We start from the raw sequence: 20449 nt of genomic DNA, 5'->3' as shown, positions 1-20449 counted from the left end.
AGCAGTGCTCATAATTGTATTTTTTTTAAGTCACTACTGAAGATTTCAGATTATCTTTTAGATTAAATAGTTCAGAAACCCTACCATTAGTATATACACTGTTCTGTAAGGGTATTGTATTTTAGCTTTTCTAAAGTGGGCTCTACACATACCACACCTGCTCAAAAATACGAGCTGGAGAGGTGTGCTTGGACTCAAATATAACCACTGTGCAATATCTACAATCTATGTTACCCATCAGAGCCATTATTACAATATGTAAGAACCTAAATTAAGAGGTCAAAGAACAGCCCATTGAAACCGACACACTGGCCTGTATATTATGACCTTTCACTGATTAAATCCCGATGGATCCGGGATTTGATTCTGTAAAGTCTCAAGAGTCTTGGACTGATTTGTTTCTCTTGTTGCACGTCATGGGGATCCATGATTGATGTTCTGCCTTTTAGGTTGAGCTAGGATGAGTTTGTGAGACCAGACTTATTCCAGTCTTCGCTGAAACTTGCTCCTCTAGTTTAATGAAGACACAAGAACGACTCTCATCTTGTCTCAAACAGGGCTGGCCAGTGAGTTCACCCGTACAAAATATTTCATTGGGATCATTGTTACTGTTCATTTATTGACTGGTGTCCTTCAGTGCAATGACATTAAAAAGCACCATTAATGTCTAGAATATACTGGTCCCATCTCACGTGGAACAAAATGCAAAGACATTTATATGCTTAAAAATCATCTCACGGTCATAATCATTGTAAAAGAAAATGTACAGTATATTACCTCTGTCAGAGGTAAAGTCAAATATATTGTATCGGAGAGAAAAATAAAAGACAACTGCCCACATTTTTTATTATTCAGATCAGTAATTTGTTTACAATTGGTTCACTGTGATATAAAATTGTTTTGCTGTTGATAATGTTCTGCCTTAGCCAGTCTGGAAAGGCATCATGTCTATGATTGTGAAAATACCCTTAAAATCCACATCCCCTAATGCATTGATTCCATTTACACTACAAAAAGGACTTTCATGAATTTAATGATGGAATTAAATTCCAAATCTGTTTGAGTATTTACACAACTTGATTATCCAAAGTCGCCTGCCCCCTTGCTGTTCCTCCAGAGTTGCTACAATTTCCGTGGCAACATCACTTTGTGTTGTTCAGAACTTCAACGGTCTTTTTTCCGTAATGGTAGTAGCTGTAACCTGAAGCTGTGGTCGTCAAGGCTGTGATAACCCTGCAAACAGCATCGGCACAACACTTTTACGCTCATTTGGTTGAATGCAACATTTATTTACATGTGCTTGCATTTCAAATTCATCTGCATTGCTGTGTTTTTACATTTTCTTAAACGAAATTATATTCTATGCAGCACATTTGTACAAAGACAGCAAACATACTGCTGTAGGTTCACTCTGAGGACCCAAGAACATGCAGTCACAAAAACTAAACCTCAAAATGTTTTTACTAAATGCTACATTTGAAAGTTTAAATAAACATACTTGTCAGTGACAAGTAATAGCATACTGTACTTAAATTAAGAGACTTTCAGCACAAGTGGTCTATACACCCACTGCTAAGGTGCAATACACAGTAAAACGTTCAGTACTGGACTCATATTAGCTATTGAAATTGAATTAACACTGGACATTTTACTGTGTACAACTGCATATGACCACCACAGCTCATACATGAATTGAAAATACTAGCCAAAGTGTGCATTGGTACCAGAAAATAAATCTATTCAAGACGTTACATTTGATTATTTAACAACATGGCTTGTACACTGATCACTAATATGGAGTATTGACTTAGATATGCTTCACTGCACTAAGGTGCTAGCCATGGCCCTGTAGCCTGTGGTAGGGGTCAGATAAAGGGTAATGGGCGGGCTCCTGGTTTGTACTCACCATAGTGCCTGGAGGAACACGCTGTCTGTGTAGTGGAACACTGGAGAGGCCAATGATGCCGCCACCAGGACGAGCTGAATCGCCGTGTTCACCTGTCAATCAATACAAAAGCCACACCCTTCAAACAGACTGGCAGTTTATTTCCTGGTGTATGTTCATCAATTGATGGTACTGGGTTTTACTTGGGTATAATCCATGTTCAAATGAAGTTCATGAGACCAAGCCAGCTCCAAATGAAATGAGTCCTTTACCTTGCTGATAAGTGTAGGCTTCAGCTGGGCTGTGGCATAGCAGGGGTTGAAGAATTTGCTGAGAGTTATCTGTGGGTTATAAGAGGACAAGTACACAATTAAACGTGCTATTTCCACACACACAAATGACACACATGACATGAAATCACCTTTCTGTTGGAGATTACAAACACCCCTGCAGGGGTAATTCCAGAAATATACAGAACACTCCTAGAAACTACAAATGCCTCCCATACATGGAATTCATCAAATATACATAACACCCATAACACATAGCTGTTTGGGCTACTACAGGTCTTACCATAAGGCGGCTAGCGCACCACCAATGGCTGGTGTCCACTCAGTGTACTTACTAACATCTAGCAAAACCTGGTGTGGCTCAAACTTTAGGAGTGGCAATTCCTGCCATGAAATCCAATTAGAGAGGCCAATCACAAACAGCTGCAATTTAGCAGTTTATCAGTATGTATACTTGCCGGAGGTGGGACTGTTTTGTAGCGAACGTAGAAGACCGCCGCGATCAGAGCTACGTCTCGCGAGATAACCAGCGCTGTGAGTGGCGCTGAAAAACAGTCAACGTAAGCATCTTGTGAATTATGACTACAATCACAAACAGCAACCACATGAAAAGTGATGAATTTGAAAAAAAAAAAATCTGAGATAAAACCTCAAACATTAGTCAAAAGGGTGTTAATTTAGACTATCCAGTATTACCATGTGAGGGTACCCTAGACTCATTTGTCTTAGTCACTGCAGATATGCATCGGAGGAGGGACATGTCACAAATTCAACCTTCCACCTGCCAAGTTGGCCCTATTCCCATCAGCTTTTTCAGAAAGGTTTTAGCTGTACATCTGAGGAAGCACTTTTATCTACTCCATATGAACTGGTTTTTAAAAACTTCCCTGGTGAGAACAATCTTGAAAAAATTTCATTTAGATTCCTGTTCTTAATAAACGACCAATTTCTAAGCTAATCTTTCTAAGCAAAATATCTTATAAATTGTTGATGAAAAGCCGAATCTTTGAAAAATTCCAATTTGGCTTTTGTGCTTACGACAGGACAAAGACAATCCCAAAGTTGTCAATGACCTTAATTAACGTGGACACTGAAAATGTCTTTATCATAAGACCTAGGCCTAAATGCAGTTGACTACGAAATCCTTCTGGTCAGGTTTCAGATGTGGGTCAGACTCTCTGTCCTGAGATGTGAGAGAGAGAAACTGGCCACACACCTTAACCCTTTGGCACAAAACATGTAGCACCGGGCAAAAACTCTAAGTGTCATATTGCTGGTTATTTTAATCTTGAGGCACACAATAGGAATGTAACCAAGTCGCCTTTTATCATTTGAGGAACACTGCCTGAGCCCAGCTGGAAAATTCCCAGGCAAATACTCGTTTGTGACTTTTACCTGGGATGAGATGGGCATAGGTCAGACTGATGTACAGCACACTGATGAGGATTTTGTCAGCCAATGGATCGAGAGCACTGCCTAAAACAGACTTTTGATTGGCCCAGTTACGTGCGATATAACCATCCAGCTGTAAACAGAACACAACACATAATGACATATCCCACAATGCAACTACCTGGGAACAATGCTCAGGACTTTTTGGACTGACCTGTGGCAGCCATACATGTGATATCAAAACACACATTTACATTGAGCTTTAAAAATAAAGTCTGTGCACCAGTTTTACCAGTTACTTTCAACTAATATTCAATTAGTTGAGCACAATGCACTTGGCTCTGCAAGGTGTAGCCTTGGCCAATTAAGATGGACTTCTCAATAACAAAATTTAATTTCAGTCTATAAGATACAGCCCCTGGATAATTTCTTACAAGTTTAATAATGGGGAAATACAAAATAAGTACAATTACTACTCTTCAAGTCATGTCTTTGAGCTAGTCTTGACCTGTAACATCCAGGTGCCGGAATCTACCATTCAGGAAATCTTAACACACACCTTATTATTACCCAGAATTCACAAGTTCACTATAACTCACCAAATCAGTTGCTCCAGCGAGAGCAAAAAGGCCTAGAGAGATGTGAAAATACTGCTCCACGATCAAGTAGCCAAGAACCGGTGCCAGTGCGATCCTGGCCATACACAGGAAATTTGGAATTGTCCACGGATTCTCATACTAAAAACAAAACAAGCCAACAAAAAATTAATATTAAAAACGTCCTAGGATCAAAAACACCATTTGATGTTAATGAATAAAAAGTATTATGAACACACTTTGTATTCCAAACAAATGTGTATTTGACCTTGGCGATGATATACCGTTCAGATTGGTCAATTTCGAAACCGAGTAAACATATTTTCAAATGCATGGGTACTCAGAGAGTACACTTACCAACTCTTTAAAATGAAACGATCCTTCATTAGCCGCCGGTGGGATGTCTCCTTGCGTGGGTGTAACATTTTCCCTTTTCGAGTCCTGTTTAGAGTCGACCTCCTGTTCGTCAGATGATGGCTTTCCAGGGGAAAGGTTACTATAGCTTCTGCGCTCTTGTTGAAGTACAACTGGATTTACAGGTGCTTCGCTGATACACAACACATGTCTGAAATCCAGCGAAAGTGGTGCATGGCTTAGGTTTCTTCCTCTTAACCTACGGAGTGCACTTACGTGTATGTTATTGCAATGAGTTTCCTTTTCCTGAGTTTGACAGACACCCTCGGGTTGTGCTGGCTGTACAAGTGTGGACACGACGGGTGTAGACCGGCCCTTCCCAAATCCAGTAAGCCCAGTATTAATCGTTGATCGGCGAGCACGTAGTTTGTCTGCAGGAAAGTGCATTAAGCTGGGCCACTGCCCCAAAGAACAGAATGAGGTTTTCAATCTCTGTAACCATTTTTTCTCTGTTCGCAGGGTCTTCACTGATGTTTTATGGCCCCAGGACGTTGCAGCGTCTTTCCAAACATTTGAGCACCGGGACACTGCTGTAGACGTAAAACAACTGTTCGGAAAAGAGAGTACGTGCCCTTTCGCACAAGTTATCAAGCTGTTTTTGCAAACTGCCAGGAACATCGCAGCCAACAATCTAACCGTTAGCTAGCTGTCGGAGTAGTAATATAACCGGCTACACCTTTTCCAACTACCCCCTCCCCTGGGATCAACATTTGATATATTTCTTTATTTTTTCCACTTACATTTCCCAATTTCCAAATCCAAATCACTTTCTGTCCCACTCATCGAGATACATAAGAACGTCCCACTTCCAAACGTGTGCCACATTGCCGCATTCCGTTTTAACTACAATTTTACGACAGTACAGTACAGGACCATAGAAGCGATTTCCACCTTATTTTCCTATTTTCAATCCTCACTGATCGCGGGTTATCTTTTCCACAGGCGAATTTTAACTGGAAATCGTACGGCTCGATTGAAACTACGGATGAGCAGTAGGCGATTAAAGACTCGTACATTCTGCCAATATCAACAACGAGCATGAAAACAGAACTACTTTGACGCGGAAATGAACGAAGAAAAGTGACAGTCGAAATTCAGACCACAGATGCATTGTGGGACAGTGACAGGTTATATTAATTCAATATATTTTCAATGCACTGTAAATGCCTGCGCTAATTTTTACAAAAAAAAAAATATATATATTTTTTCCATATATATGTATATATATATATATATATTACAAGATTTCAATTTTCATTTTAAAATTAAAATAAAATTTTGAATGCAATTCACTTATGATTATCTGCTTATATAAGTACATATATCATATAATGAAATATTAAGTGTTTATAGACAAGTTTATACAGTTTAAAGCATTTTTAATCATGAAAAAACTGGTTTAAGCAGATAAGCAGGTGTGTCCAAACTTTTTACAGGTACTGTATATATACACACACACATATACATACACAGTGATTCACTCTGGATTGCCTTGTGATTTTATTATTTCATTCTTAAGCATTCAAAGCTTAAACAGTTAGTCACAAAGTAAAAAAAGAAAACAAACAACAGGAGTTTTTAAATTAAATAATAGTAATACAGGCTGATAGTTGAATTTTAAAATGACAAAATGTGTAATAAAATAACTTTACAAGTTGTCAGTGGAAGAAGAAAAATAGAACATGTAACCCACTGACAGTTTTGCTTTGCTTTTTAATAAATACAGTTAGCTGAGATCCAGTCATCCTTTCCATGCTCACTGAAACTTCGACCATGGTCGTGCTTATTCAGATGGGGCGTTGACCGTGGTCATGTTCATTCAGATGGAGGTGCTGACCGTGGTCATGTTCATTCAGATGGAGGTATTGACCGTGGTCATGTTCATTCTGATGGAGGTGTTGACCATGTTCATTCTGATGGAAGTGTTGACCGTGGTCATGTTCATTCAGATGGTTTGAAGCTGGTAAACCTTTGAACCCTTCTTCAGAAGGTAGCCCTGCTCATTCAGAGAACTGATAAAACCTTCAAAATCTGCAACCTGAAATAAACCAGACAAGAAAACCAGTTTCACTTTCCCAGGGCTCTCAATCCACAAAATCATAACAACTTTCCAAATAAAACACACTATGATGGAAATGGATTATACATTTCAGGTAATATTGACCAGGTACTGGGTAACACACAATTGCGATTTTATACAGACATGCCTACATGTGTACAATGCCACCATACATTCATTCTAATTGGTTCCCAAACTTTGTCCCCTCAAGGCCACCCCCAAAATGACCTTTGATTAGATTTTTTTCAATATCCACTACAGACCCAATATAGAGCACACTAGTACATGGAAACAATTAAAACTCATTATGCCATTACTGTATATGAAGGATCTATACAAAACATACAGCTATTTAATATAAATAATTATGACAATGAGCTCGGTATTACCAAGGATGTATAAGCCAGGCAAGGTTGATTTTATATGAAAGTCTAAAAAACATTATTTAATTGTATAAGTACATAAATATATAAATTAAAGAGTACAATTGTGTCCCCTAAAGTGGTTAAGCTGGTTTAAACTGTGTTTTCAACACTTTTAGCTGCTCAACCAGCTATTCACCAGCTGACCAACCTATATGGTTAGCTAGTCCACCAGTTGACCACCAGCTTACTCTACCAGCTTAAGCAGCTTTGACCAGCTTTGCCCAGCCAGAGACCAGCTTTGACTAGCCACGTGCTAGCTATGACCAGCTAGAAGTGTCAAAAACACAGCTTAAACCATTTTAAACCATCTTAGAGAATCTCAGTTGGTCTTAGCTGGAATTTTCAGCAGGGTAGACTCTGAAAGTGGCCGCTGAGCCACAATAGGGTTAAAATGACCCAGCAGTCTGCGGGTAAAAGCCCAGAGGCAGAAGCCACCTGAATGTTGAGCTCCCTGGAGAGCTGGCGCAGCTGCTGGAGCTCAAACGTGGTCTTGTAGGTGCGCTCGGCGACCTGGTTGAGCGCTGCCACAAACTTCTTCACCTGGGACCGCTTGCTCATGCCCGACCCCATCTGGGAGCGGTCAAAGTCCAGCCGCCCAAACTCGTCCTGGTAGGTGTCCAGCATGCTGTGGTGGACATAAACAGAGTTGCAGCTGCTGCCGTAGGAAACAGGAAATAGGACAACAACTTGTACAAATGAGAGATGAGTACACAGAGAAAGATGAATGAAGGGTTTGTGAATTACGGATAAGACATACAAACAAAAAATAAATGCACAGTAGTTGCATTTGGAAAATGATAGCATTTTTAGGAACGCTTTGAAAATGTTGCCCATATTCTTGTTGTTACACGTAAAAAGCACAAATGAATGAGACTACTAGTCCCTACCTGTGTTTCATGATTTCCACGACCTCTTCGGCGTCTGTTTTGGTAGCCTTTTCTCGTAGCTCCAGCCTTGCCCTTGCCTTAAAAGGAGGACACAGCAGATAAACCCAAGTTCGCAGATGACCGTTGGCTCCCAGGCATGTACATGGTGACCATTCGTCCTGAGGGTATAGTCCTGACAGATGTCATTTAGCTAACTGCTGATTGGTATGAAAAGTGATTCAGGTTCTATCCACTGACAGGTTCCAATTTTAAAATTTAGCGGCAAAATCTGACTCAATTTGATCTAAAAAGGAATTTTGTTGAATAATTAAAATAAGTCTGTAAAATGCCAGTTCCTGATAGATGGGAAGATAGTGAAATCATTACGACGATCTTGCATAATGAGAAGTTCACTTTTTTGGCGAGTCGGTGGATTTTCAAACATACAGAGATTCTGCAAAAAATTTGGAGATTATGGAAACATGGAATTCTGGAGAGAAAACAATGAAGCAATTCATTCGAAGTTTACATCACCACCAGTCACACTGTCATGACTACACACTCTCTAACACAAAGGAAGGTCTATGAAAGAAGGTTACAGGATGTGAGGTGGGACTCAATGCACCGTGCAAGTGTTCTTCACTACTCAAGTCAAAGATGAACGTGAAGCTGTGTTTTCTCTGATGTTTTAACAATTGTGTCTGAATAATTGTTACAATTTACTACTCAAACTCCTGTACGTTAATTATTTTGCACTGAATATCTGCTTAATGTTTTCCACATTTCCATATACATTTCTTATATTTATTGTATTAAACACTTGCACAAACTTCGTAAGGCCTGTTGCATCGCTTAAAGTATTAGTGTATTAATATGTATTAATTACAGCATTAATGTCTCTTAGCCAGGAAATTAGTTCTCACCAAATTACTTGATTAAAATGAAAATGGGCAAATAAAAAATGAAATAAATGAATGAGTTAAAAACAGCAGAGTCAGGAGTGAGTCAGTGCAGAAGCATGCAGAGATAAGACATGGACGGGAGTGCAGGGTTATGCCAGGCTGGCATTAAGGCATTAGGAGGGGAGACAGTGATAGACCCCAGAGAGAAGGTGACTGAGTATCAGCTACATAGTTTGAATGTGAAGCATAGTGTCCTATCTACGCATTTCAACTGGCTTTAACTATGTCCTTAGCTGTGGTTCAGAGTTCACCCCATATCTCCTACGTGTATGAATGTGAGAGTGTGTATGGGCGTGTGTTTACAACAAGTGAGAGACTGCAGCTGGCATGAAGCAAATTGCGGTTGGGGGTGTGTGAGTGTGTGTGTGTGTGTCCATCCGTACTCTCCTAGTCATGTGTCACCAGGTAGCAAAAACCCATATGGGTGTGTGTATGTGTGCGTGTGTGTGCATGTGTTTGCGTGTTACCTCAGTGAGGCGTATGAGAGACTCCAGTTGGCGGGTGGTGATGGGCGTGCTGTCTGCGGCCTGGTTCTGCTTGCGCAGCTCCAGGTAGAAATCCTGCAGGACCTGCGCAGCCTCTGCAGACAGCGTGGGGTGCACGTAGTGCCGGGCGTAGCCCACGTACTTCCTCAGCAGCTGGTGGGGGATGGGGTCCAGCGCCTCCCCGGGGTGAACCTGCGAACCCCGCCCCGTCCCCAAACACCCACCAATCACATGCGCGTCCAGCTCAACGGCTAGCCCGGAGTGGAAAAGGGGTGCATTTGGCCCAGTTAAGAGGCCTCCACGGACGAAGACCTCACCTTCAGCCGGTCGGATAAGGGCTTGTCCGAGACCACCTCCAGCAGGGAGACGTTGGAGTCCTGCGTGGAGGTGCGGGCGACCGTGGCGCTGCTCAGCGCTCCCTTCCTCCCTGAGCGCATGGCCATCACGTGCTCCGACAGCAGGTGGTCGTGGTCTTCGTTGGGCGTGTCCAGCAGGATGAAGACCAGGTCGAACCTGGAAAGGAGCGCGCTGCCCATCCTGCAGGGCACAAATCGGCATACGGTAACCGGGGCCAAGTCCAACTGGTCCACAATTAGGTGAAGGCAGGTCTGTGACCTTCACCAATGAGATGACTCCCCTCCCTCCCCAACTCAGCAGTGAGGCTAGGCTGCATGCAGTACGCAGTACGCAGTGCGCTTCAGTATGTTGTTGCAGTGCATTCAAAGACAGCATGGCACACAACATCACATAAGGCAGAAATGAAGTATAAATGGATCAGAAACTAGCCTTGTCACCTAAAGGTTGCTGGTTTGATTCCCAGGTAAGACATTGTCATTGTACCCTTGAGCAAGTACTTAACCTGCGTTACTTCGGTATGTATCAAGCTGTATGAATGGATACTATGTGCTCTGTAAAAAAAGAGCGTTCGCTAAATGCCCCCTAATGTAAACCTAATTACATAAACCTAACGACATTACAGAACCAGTTACTTGTAAGTTAATTTTCTTGTATTTAACAACCGCTTAGCGATCTGACGGGTGAGCACTGGAACAGGTTAACATTCGCAGGTTCCTACTTGAGGTTCTCGGAGACGGTCTTGCCCTTGTTGTAGTGCCCGCCCACGGGGTTGGCCGCGGCGATGATGGAGGTGCGGGCAGGCAGGGTGCAGACGATGCCCGCCTTAGCCAGACTGATGCTCTGCTGCTCCATGGCCTCCAGCAGGGCCTGGTGCTGACTGCCCATCTTATCGAACTCATCAATGCAGCACACACCTGAGCGAGATGCAACTGCCTTATTACATTTCTATAAGCTAAAATACACCTGGTGTCCTCTTTCAAGAATAACTGTTCAGATAATATATACTCAATATATCATAATTGTGCCACTATATTGTGTGTGTACACACACACATACAGACACACATACAGTACAGGACAGAAGTATTAGGTAGGGGAGAATTCAGTGCACATTTATTGAATAACAAACCAACGTATAAAAGTTTTATTCAAATTTTTGCCTAAAATAACAGAAAAAGATGAGCTTTACTTAAAAATGATCTTAAACATGATTTCCTTGAAATAGCCTCCTTTATCAGTTACACAAATTATTGGAAGTCTATCCAATCATTTTTCACAGTGGGAGGTTGAGGGGTGGGAGGGAGATGGAGGGGTAGTTAAATTGACTGAAATATTATCTACTTTAAGTTTTTTTTTTTTTTAAACCATAAGTAGCCTAATACCATTGGCCTGTAGTGTAAGTGAAGTAAGTTGGAAGAAATATGTTAAATAAGGAGGAGATAGGCACAGATGTGCAAAGCCAAGCAAACATGCGGCCAGATTAAGCAAAAACATGCAAAGAAGACTTCCAGTTAGTGTTGAGTACACATTCAGAAGGGTCCAGTCGATGGGCAGTAATGTTAACAGGAGAAGACCAGGAAGAAGGATATCACCAGAGGCAGAAGACAAATATCTTGTGGTGTCCAGCAAAAGAAACATGAGAAAAATCTCCCCAATGGGAAGAAGTTTAGAATCCCCGGCTCTATTATACGGAAACAGCGCTTCGGCGAATACCTTGATCTCCTAAAACCAAGGCCCCGGCCTCCAAGGCGTAGTCTCCGGACCCGCTGTCCCGGGACAGGGTCACGGTGAGCCCCGAAGTGGTGGTGGTGTTCCCGCAGACGTAGATGCCCCGGGGGGCGACGTTACACACCGCCTGTGGGGTGAATGGCAAAGGGCACGCTCATGTAAATGACCATCCTGAAAGAGTCTCCATACTCAATCCCGATGCTTTATTAACCAATGTAAATCCGTCATACCGTTTCTGCAGGCCCACCACACAGCACTGTTTTCTCACTATACACACCTGAAAAATGCTATATCCCCACAGTGTACAACACAGTGGACAGAGTTCAATGTCAGTTTTGCTTTTAACTAATGTCTGTGATGCACTTTTGCACGTTTTAAACAAAAATTTTATTATTATTACTGCACCCTATTTTTCACTGTATATATATAAAAAAGCCATTTTTGCCAGAACACACTTGCAGCCCATTTAGTGTATATCAATTATTATTATTACTATTCTAATTATTTTTACGACTACATAAGTTGTCATGTCATAATCATGACTATCCTTGTCATCTACCTGTAGCATCTGGCTCTTGCCCAGTCCTGGGTCTCCGACCACCAGCATATGAGGGTCTCCTCTGACAGGAATGCGGTTCTTATCATCCACAAACTTCTGACAGCCTCCGAACAGAGCAAGCGCCAGTCCCGCCTTCACCAGCTGGAGATCAGAGACACAAACCGCCATACCTCACCCCCGAACTGCAGAAGGCCCTAGCACATCCTGAGAAAATGGCCGTGTAAGTTACAAGTTTCAATACTTCATTACCATAACAACAATGTTGATTGGAATTTGATTGGGTCAGCTCATTGACAATACACTAACAATAAACACATCAGCACAAAACACAGGATAAGCACAAAACAAATGTATGGTGAAACCATGTCTGTTCTTACCAAATGCCCATAGATGGCTGGACAAAGAGAACTGTAAGACAAGTGACACACACAGAACAGTTAGGCTCATGAAGCTACTGACAAAATAACATTGAGCAAAACACATTCACCATTTATGACCATGATATATCAAGTGTAAAAGAAAATGAAAATGATTTATGCATATCAAATGAACGTGAAAAAGCTGTGAAAAAGTCATAAATGGCAATTATTTTGTAGCATAAGCAGGATATTTACTGTGGAATTAATTCATGGTATAGTTCATCCCTGTGTAGAATATAAAGTCTCAGAACTTCTTTGTCTTTAAGGGGCTGGAGGACATGATAGTAACCACAACAACCACTTTGCCTCAATCGACTACTTGACTGTAACCACAGCAACAGTGACGACAGCAACTGCTCCCTCCCCTTTGACCATGTGACTGTGGTCAGCCTCGACCCTGACCACCCCGGCTCACTTGACTATCAGCTTGAACAGGTCTTCCTGGGCTTGGATCTCTTGTATGGCGTAGAGGTCTTTGAGGGAGAACTCCAGCGACGCCCCCTGAGCTTCCACCTCCACGGCCTCCTTCGACTTCTGGCCCTTGGAGTTGCTGACCGAGTTCACCTCCACGTACAACAGGAACATGCACTTGTCCTTTTTATTCTTCCCATTTGCTGAAGGGGATAGACAGACAGAGACAGAGAGTTGACTTCCACTTTCGCTCCTCTAACACTACAATCCTGCCCAAAACTATACATAATTCAATGCCACCTCGCTGAATAAATAAATAACCAAATTTTGTTTTTATAGAAGATGCAGAAGTGGTCATTTCCTGAGGCAACACAAAGGTTACAAAGCCTTTATCTTCAAATAAATACGTATTTTATCTTTTAAAAACTACCGAAACATTTTATCATCTGAAGCAATTTGATTTAAACATTCACACACATCCATGCTTTGTTTTGTGAAACAACTTCAGTTCAAGGTTCCATACAAGCTGCTCACAGGTATTAATGCACTGCTCTCTTGTGCAAATAGACAGCAACTGTAAAGAAAAAGCAGCTGCTGTTATCTAGGGGAGGTATTCAGGAGAGGATAAGAATTAGGAGATCTGCTGCCCCTCGATGGCCGGAGGTGTCCCTGCAGGCCACCTGGCCCTATCCTGTAACCATGACCTCAGTTGTACCTCTGGACTACATAAAGACAGCTGACCTCAGTTGTGCAGGGGCTCTAAATTTAAAGACAGATGACCTCGGATCTCCCCCTGGTCTATGGATACAGTTGATCTCAATGATATGCTACCGGAGTAGTCTATGTGTACACCTCTATATCCCACGCGGCTTAAAATATTTAAAGACATTACCCTTTATATATGAAGAGACAGTATCTCTGTCCCATCAATGAACAATAAAAATGAACGTCTCGGAATATGGTAATCAAACATAGTACCATTTTGGAGTGGACACAGTGTTGTTAAGAGAAGAGCAATCACGAAGATTTTACCTCGAGAACTGTCAACCAGGGGGTTAAGAGCAGTCATTCAGCAGTTAAGAGAAATGCGATCACAGATCGGTCAAAGAAAGATGACCATTTGACCATAGACTTGAGTTGAGACATGTCACAGAATGGTAAAGAAGACAGAACGGTTAAGCAGTGCATATTCGGAGGGGTTTAGAAGAGAGCAGTCACAGAATGGTAAGCAGGGGAGAGCATAGTGAGGTTAAGCACAGCCTGGGCACAGAGTGGTTTAGACGAGAGCAGTCCCATAGCATTCACAGAGCGATCAAGAGGGGAGTAGTCACAGAGGATTCACAGAATAATAAGGAGAGGAGCAGCCACATATGATTCACAGAATGATAAAAAGAGAAGCAGTCACAGAGCATTCACAGAATGATAAGGAGGGGATCAGTCACAGAGGATTCACAGAATGATAAGGAGAGGAGCAGTCATAGAGAATTATAAGCAGTCACATAAGGATTCACAAAATGATAAGGAGGGGTGTAGTCACAGAGGATTCACAGAGTGATAAAGGAGAAAGCAGCAGTCACAGGATTCACAAAGTGATAAGGAGGGGTGCAGTCACAGAAGATTCAGAGTGATAAGGAGGGGGGCAGTCACAGAGGATTCACAGCGTGATAAGTAGGGGAGCAGTCACAGAGGATTCACAGAGTGATAAGTAAGGGAGCAGTCACAGAGTGATAAGTAAGGGATCAGTCATGTGGAGCACAAGCAGAGGCAGCGGACCTTCCTCGTTGGACACTTTGACCACCCCGGTGATGGTGACCGTGTCCCCCGGGACGCAGCTGTCGACCAGGTCCTGGGTCAGCTCACACTCCACGGTCCGGGGGATTCGCCCCGCCTCCCGCTGGTCATCCGAGATCTGCTCCTGAATCCTGACACACAGGGACAAATCGCACCAACACTCCCTGAGTCAACGGAAATCTTTACTCACACAAAGCGTCTGTTTACTGGGCAGAACATAAAGATTTGGTCCATTACCTTCTATGTCTGGACTATTAGTCTTGTAATTACACTCACTCTACTCAGGTCATGAGTCATATAAGCTATTAAATTAATAAGCACTTATGAAAACGTGTTTACATCATCCCAATCCTTCCAAAAAATAGCTGGACATAAAGAGGCAAACCGGGTGTGAACCAAATGTGTTATTATGTAATTTCATTAAAACACCCCTGAGTACCTCAATAAAACGTTGCTAGGACACCGCCATGAAAACCAACACAACGGGACAGTTCAAAGTTTACTCCGAAAACACGGGAACAGGACCATTCTACACCTTCGTGTTAATTAAAATGTTCAGTCTTATCCCAATAAGTGCGTCCGCCTATAAAAACAATATTCCATTACTGCATCGTGAAGCAGTTATGAAGTAAAGCAGGGCCTTCAAAACACAACGCAAAAACAGCGTTCTGCTCCCATAGCCAGAGGGCTTTTCGCTAAAACTCTCAAGATTTGCGAGAACAGAATCCTTACGCCTGATGCCAGATGCCGACTGCTGTGTCACAGCGTGCAGTATAAAACTCTGCGAGCTGAACAGCACACAAGCGGTGGAAATGCGTACTTAATAGACTGCCAGTCCACAGTCAGCGTGAAGGGCGAGCTTCTGTTGGGTGTAAATGAACGCCCGTGGCATTCTGCCTGCAAACACTGGAAACAAAGACTCTTGTTACATTTCATCATAGTAATGACCCCCTATTTGTAGCAAATGACTACAGCAGCCAGCACATCCTAATACATTTTTTTTAAAACTTTTTTAAACCGTACAGGTTTGCCTGAGGCGTCTACAATATTTACTACAGTAAATCCTGCACAAGGCCAGCTTGTTGAAACATCCATCCAGTATTAATATAGATAATATGGTATTAATAATGACAACGAAAATTTACTAATGATGAACTAAATGATTTACATTTTAAGCAAAAAACTTAATTATAGAGTTATTCATATATCAAACAAATATGTAACTAATAACAAACTGATTTGTACCTCAAAGCGATACCTAATGCAGTGGTTTACCTTGGATGGATTGTATAGGTTCAGTGTTTTACCTTGGTGAGGTGGTATGTTTGTGCTGTAAGTGTAGCGGATTAGCTTGGTGGTCATGGTTTACTCTACATTGTGGGGTGGCACAGGAGTAGTAGTCTATATTCACAGAGCAATGCAAGTGTAGCGGTTTAGCTTGGCACTCATGGTTTATTCTACATTGTGGAGTGGTACAGGAGTAGTAGTTCACATTCTCAGAGCAATGCAGGTACAGTGGTTTGGCTCGATGGGGGTGGTTTGCAGTACCTTGGTCGGAGTGGCGAATTTTCCGTCGGTCAAGGGGAGAGACTGCACGTCTCCACAGGCGTTGCAGCCGAAAGCCATGCGGCTGCAGAGGGGCTTGATATTGCTCACTCTCACCACCGTGCCCCTCAGCGCCACGTACTTCCCGTACAGGTTCGCTCGCAGCGTCTTCAGGGCCGTCAGGGGCTCGTAGTTATACACCCTGCCAATCAAAACATACACTAATACACCCTGCCGAGCAACACACACTCTAATATACCGTGCCGAGCAACACATACTCTTATCGCCCAGCTGTGGACTTTTAACCGGGCTTTTAACATCGTCAGCCATTGAGGCTTTTGAAGCGTGTGTCTTTCGGATGAGATGTCCGTCTGTTGGAAGAGACGCTAAACCAAGGTCCTGACTCATGGTGGTGAGGACAGCTGTTCAAAGCACTGATTTGTCCACAGGTGCAAATCACTTGTCAACATCATGTACATTTGCTTACAGCTCAACTGCCTGGATGGAAAATTACTTGGTGTCGATGTGTAGACGTGTTACCTGGCACTGATGTGTATATGTGATACCTGGCACTGATGTGTAGATGTGTTGCATGCTACTGATGTTTGGATGTGTTAGCCAGCACTGATGCATTACCTGGCACTGATGTGCGGTATGCTGACGATGGGCAGGGTGCCAGTGGGCAGCCCCTCCTGGCCCTGGAGCTCAGCAGCATGTCTCTCCAGGTCCTTCGTCAGGACCTGGCACACACCGCAGGGAAAAAGAGCAGAGTGTCACAGCAGCAGCAAACCGGAAAGCAGCGAATGTCACAAAGGCCAAGTCACGCCGAAACCTAGGGGCCGCGCGGAGACCGAGGTGGGAAAAGCATCACTGGCAGGGCGCTAGCGTGGCTGCAGGAAGAGCCCCACCTGGTGAATAGCCAAGCCCAGACAGTCCAGAATCTTCTCTGGCATTTCTCTCAGCTGCGTCGCCAGGTCAGGCAGGGCGTCGGAGAGTTGTGGGTCCAGGACCAGGTCTTTGTAGTCCACCAGGATGCTGCCCTTCCTCTCTATCTCATCCTGGTACAAAGAAACAGGGTGACACACTGCAGTGACACACACACAAACAGAGGTTTCTCAGATACCAGTGCTCTGAGCACTGCAGTGACCCACAAACAAACATAGGTTGCTGGGTGACCAGTGCACTGAGCACTGCAGTGACACACAAACACAGGTTCTCTCTATGAATTAAAATTCATACATCTGAGCACTCATCTATCAAGCATGCACAGGCACACGTTTCATCACAAACTGTGCAAGGTAGCTTTCTATCCATTCATCCATCATCTATACCCGCTTATCCTGCTCAGGGTCGCGAGAGGCACTACAGCTTATCCCAGCATGCATTGGGTAAGAGGCAAGAATACACCCTGGATAGGTCACCAATCTATTGCAAGGCAGCAAGGTACCTTTACCCAGGTCTGAAGTATGGTGTCCTTCACTAAAATGCATCTATAAATATTTTTCCCTTGAGCATGCCTGGCACAGTTATCTGTATTTTAGTATCAAATATCCTCAATAACACATCTTTCCCTCAAGCAATATGACCTCTGGTTCTCTAGAGGTATTTTCCCATTAATGTTAAAGAGACTAAAATCGCTGGTTCCTACCAAATATAGCTAATTATATTTCATGGTAAACTTCAATGTGTTCACATGGAGAACAACTTCATCGTGATCTGAGTCACACACATGATTGTGATAAGAACAAATTTGACAACAGTTCTAAGCACATGTTAGGTAAATGAGGCACCTGCCATTTTTGGTCCTGGTGAAACAAAGGTAAAGACCATCCCTATTGTGCATTACTATTGTACAAGAACTCCATGACCCTCTATATCCAGTTTCTCAATAACATTGTCAGTACTGCTTCTTAGCAGACCAAAATGAATAAGAATCTAATCTTTCATAGAAGGCTTAGGGATACTGTTTGTATGGATAGGATCATTAAAAAAGATCGATATTTAACACATTAAATATTTAACACATAAACAAAATAAAAATTTCTGTTAGAGAAATAATTTACATACTTTATCATAAAGGTCAATTCGTGATGTGAAGTACTCTTCAAAGGCCTGAATCTTCTGGATATATGGAGAACTTTCAATATAACCTGAAAAAAAGTCAGAAAGGACAAAATCCACATCAAGTGTTATTTTTTAGAAAAACAACAATAAAATGGACATTGTCGTACACTTTAAACTTTCCTGCCCCCTGTACCTCGAGATTTCTTGAGTTTCTTCTATTTCCTGAATGTATTCATGCAATTTTAAAATGTATTCAGAGTAAAAACTAGCTCGATTTTAATATAGATAGCTACGTCAAAACTGGTGCATCTTCCTTCTTTAGTAAATTTAGTAGGCATATTACCTGCACAACACCCAATAAACTGAAAATGAGTATCAATTAACAGAGAAGAACAATAATTACAAATTGACTAAAGAATATCAACCAAAAGAAAGAGAAATTTATATTTTATCACAGAACAACCAATGAATATTAAACAGCACAACTGATAATATATTACAGGCAAATCTATTTATCTAATTAGAGATAGCACTGATATTGTATTACATAAAGTCCTTTAGTACATGTACCTTCAGAGAAATAGAGCCTCCAGCCTTTGTACTGGCACATGTGGTCCAGTGTTGTCTGTGTGGTTTTCGGCTGCTGTGACCCAAATCCTGGTTATGAATTTACAAACACATCAAAACGTATTATTTTAGATACAAATCCTGAAATGAACCAAATTTGCAACACTGGTGTTCTATTTTAGTCTTTTTCATTCGGACAGGAATTATTTATTATTTAATTCTGGTTAATACAAAAACTTAAACCTCCACAACATGGAGTCACTGTAATCTTTTTCCTCATTTTCATCCCCTATTTGTTTATTTAAACACGATAACTATGCAATACGTTAGCTGGGTGAGAGTACAATTGAAAACGAGCTTCACCTCGTTCTGAAGTGTTGGGTCGAGGGTTAGCCCCCCGTCCTCTCCAGGGTCGTCCACTCCAGCCCCGCCCATTGCCCCCCCTCCACCCTCCGCCAGCACTCCCCCTCCACCCTCTGCCCCTCCCCTCATTCTCTCCCTTCCCACTGTTCCATGAACCCCGACCCCCTCTCCAGTTGCCTTCCCTGTCCCCCCTCCATCTATTTGCACCATTCTCATTTCCCTGTGGCCCCCCACCACCCCTCCAAGTCCCTCTTCCAAACTGCTCTCTACTCATCTTCCTCTTCTGACTGACGTCCTGTGGACGGAGAAAGACACAGTCTTGAATGGGTGGAACCTGAAGCTCAGATGGATCCCATCTGGCCACCCTAACACCTCAAGGTTGATTGACTGTAAACATCCTTTTGCATCAGACAGTGTGTGGCTTAGGCCCAGGAAATAAAGTTACCCTCCATTGCTGTTCACATTGGATGGGCTCTCTCAGAATTCTGTGGAAAGCTATCTTCAACAATAATGCTATCAGACTGCATAATGTGTCAAAATTCAGATGAGATGAATCAAACAAAGTACATTATTATAGAATGATATCTGCTTTGTTTAAAACATAGCATTTTATCCAGGTCCTGACCTCCATACTCCAGACCATATGCTGTCATGCTTATCTGTCAATGGAAATGGTCTATGAAGAGCATCAATTCATATTTCTGTTTAAGTGTCGCTGCCTAGCTACACAGCTGGCTGGTTTACGGCAAGCCACACACAGGTTTTGTAAAACAAAAAACAAGCGAACTGCAGTTCAACTGTGATTTACAAGCTAACAGCTAGGATCGCTAAATTAACAAATAAATAGCCTATATCACCAGCTGGTAAATGAGCAAGAATATTTACTAACAACTGTACTACCAGTAACTATCAGAAGAATTAATGTATGAATAAAATGCATTCTTAAGCACACTATTAGATATTGAAACGTATACATTACGATTACAAAAACAGTACTAACATATCTAAAAATGAGAAAATCGTTAGAGTTAATACACAACCTGGTTAGTTCAATGAAAGGGGTCTATTGACATTTTCAATCCATATTTTCAGGCATCGCGCGACAATTACGTAACTACCGTTTCCGCCAATCCTTAAAGCGGAACTAGTGGTTTGTCTTGCATATAACGCGCACTTTCTTACTATTGGTGTACATATTCCATAGTTAATATTTACACCAATCCTGTAGGTCACACTACGTATTCGAAGAGAAAAGCAACATTCTCAATATGA

General features: G+C 42.3%; 2 protein-coding genes across 2 annotated transcripts; both read right to left on the bottom strand.

The window, feature by feature from the left end:
- Nucleotides 1-599: 599 nt before the first annotated feature.
- crls1 (cardiolipin synthase 1) lies at nt 600-5663 on the bottom strand. Its single transcript, XM_035392009.1, has 7 exons — nt 4521-5663; nt 4167-4304; nt 3571-3700; nt 2634-2719; nt 2158-2226; nt 1907-1998; nt 600-1233 (listed from the first exon to the last, which is right to left on the bottom strand). Exons 1-7 carry the CDS (start codon nt 5193-5195, stop codon nt 1143-1145), a joined length of 1281 nt encoding a protein of 426 aa, XP_035247900.1. The 5' UTR covers nt 5196-5663; the 3' UTR covers nt 600-1142.
- Nucleotides 5664-6184: 521 nt separating this feature from the next.
- Nucleotides 6185-20281, bottom strand: mcm8 (minichromosome maintenance 8 homologous recombination repair factor). Its single transcript, XM_035407210.1, has 19 exons — nt 20218-20281; nt 19178-19472; nt 18818-18904; nt 18251-18333; nt 17092-17241; nt 16820-16923; nt 16187-16385; nt 15459-15544; nt 14621-14769; nt 12852-13050; nt 12395-12425; nt 12018-12158; nt 11444-11585; nt 10450-10645; nt 9692-9911; nt 9357-9566; nt 7949-8025; nt 7497-7686; nt 6185-6615 (listed from the first exon to the last, which is right to left on the bottom strand). The coding sequence occupies exons 2-19, from the start codon at nt 19449-19451 to the stop codon at nt 6523-6525; spliced, it is 2631 nt and encodes an 876-aa protein (XP_035263101.1). The 5' UTR covers nt 19452-19472; nt 20218-20281; the 3' UTR covers nt 6185-6522.
- Nucleotides 20282-20449: the final 168 nt, after the last annotated feature.

Source organism: Anguilla anguilla, chromosome 1, assembly GCF_013347855.1.
Source record: "Anguilla anguilla isolate fAngAng1 chromosome 1, fAngAng1.pri, whole genome shotgun sequence".
Classification (NCBI taxonomy): Eukaryota; Metazoa; Chordata; class Actinopteri; order Anguilliformes; family Anguillidae; genus Anguilla; species Anguilla anguilla.
Note: the sequence above shows the minus strand (reverse complement) of the source record. Positions and strands in the feature narration are given on the sequence as shown.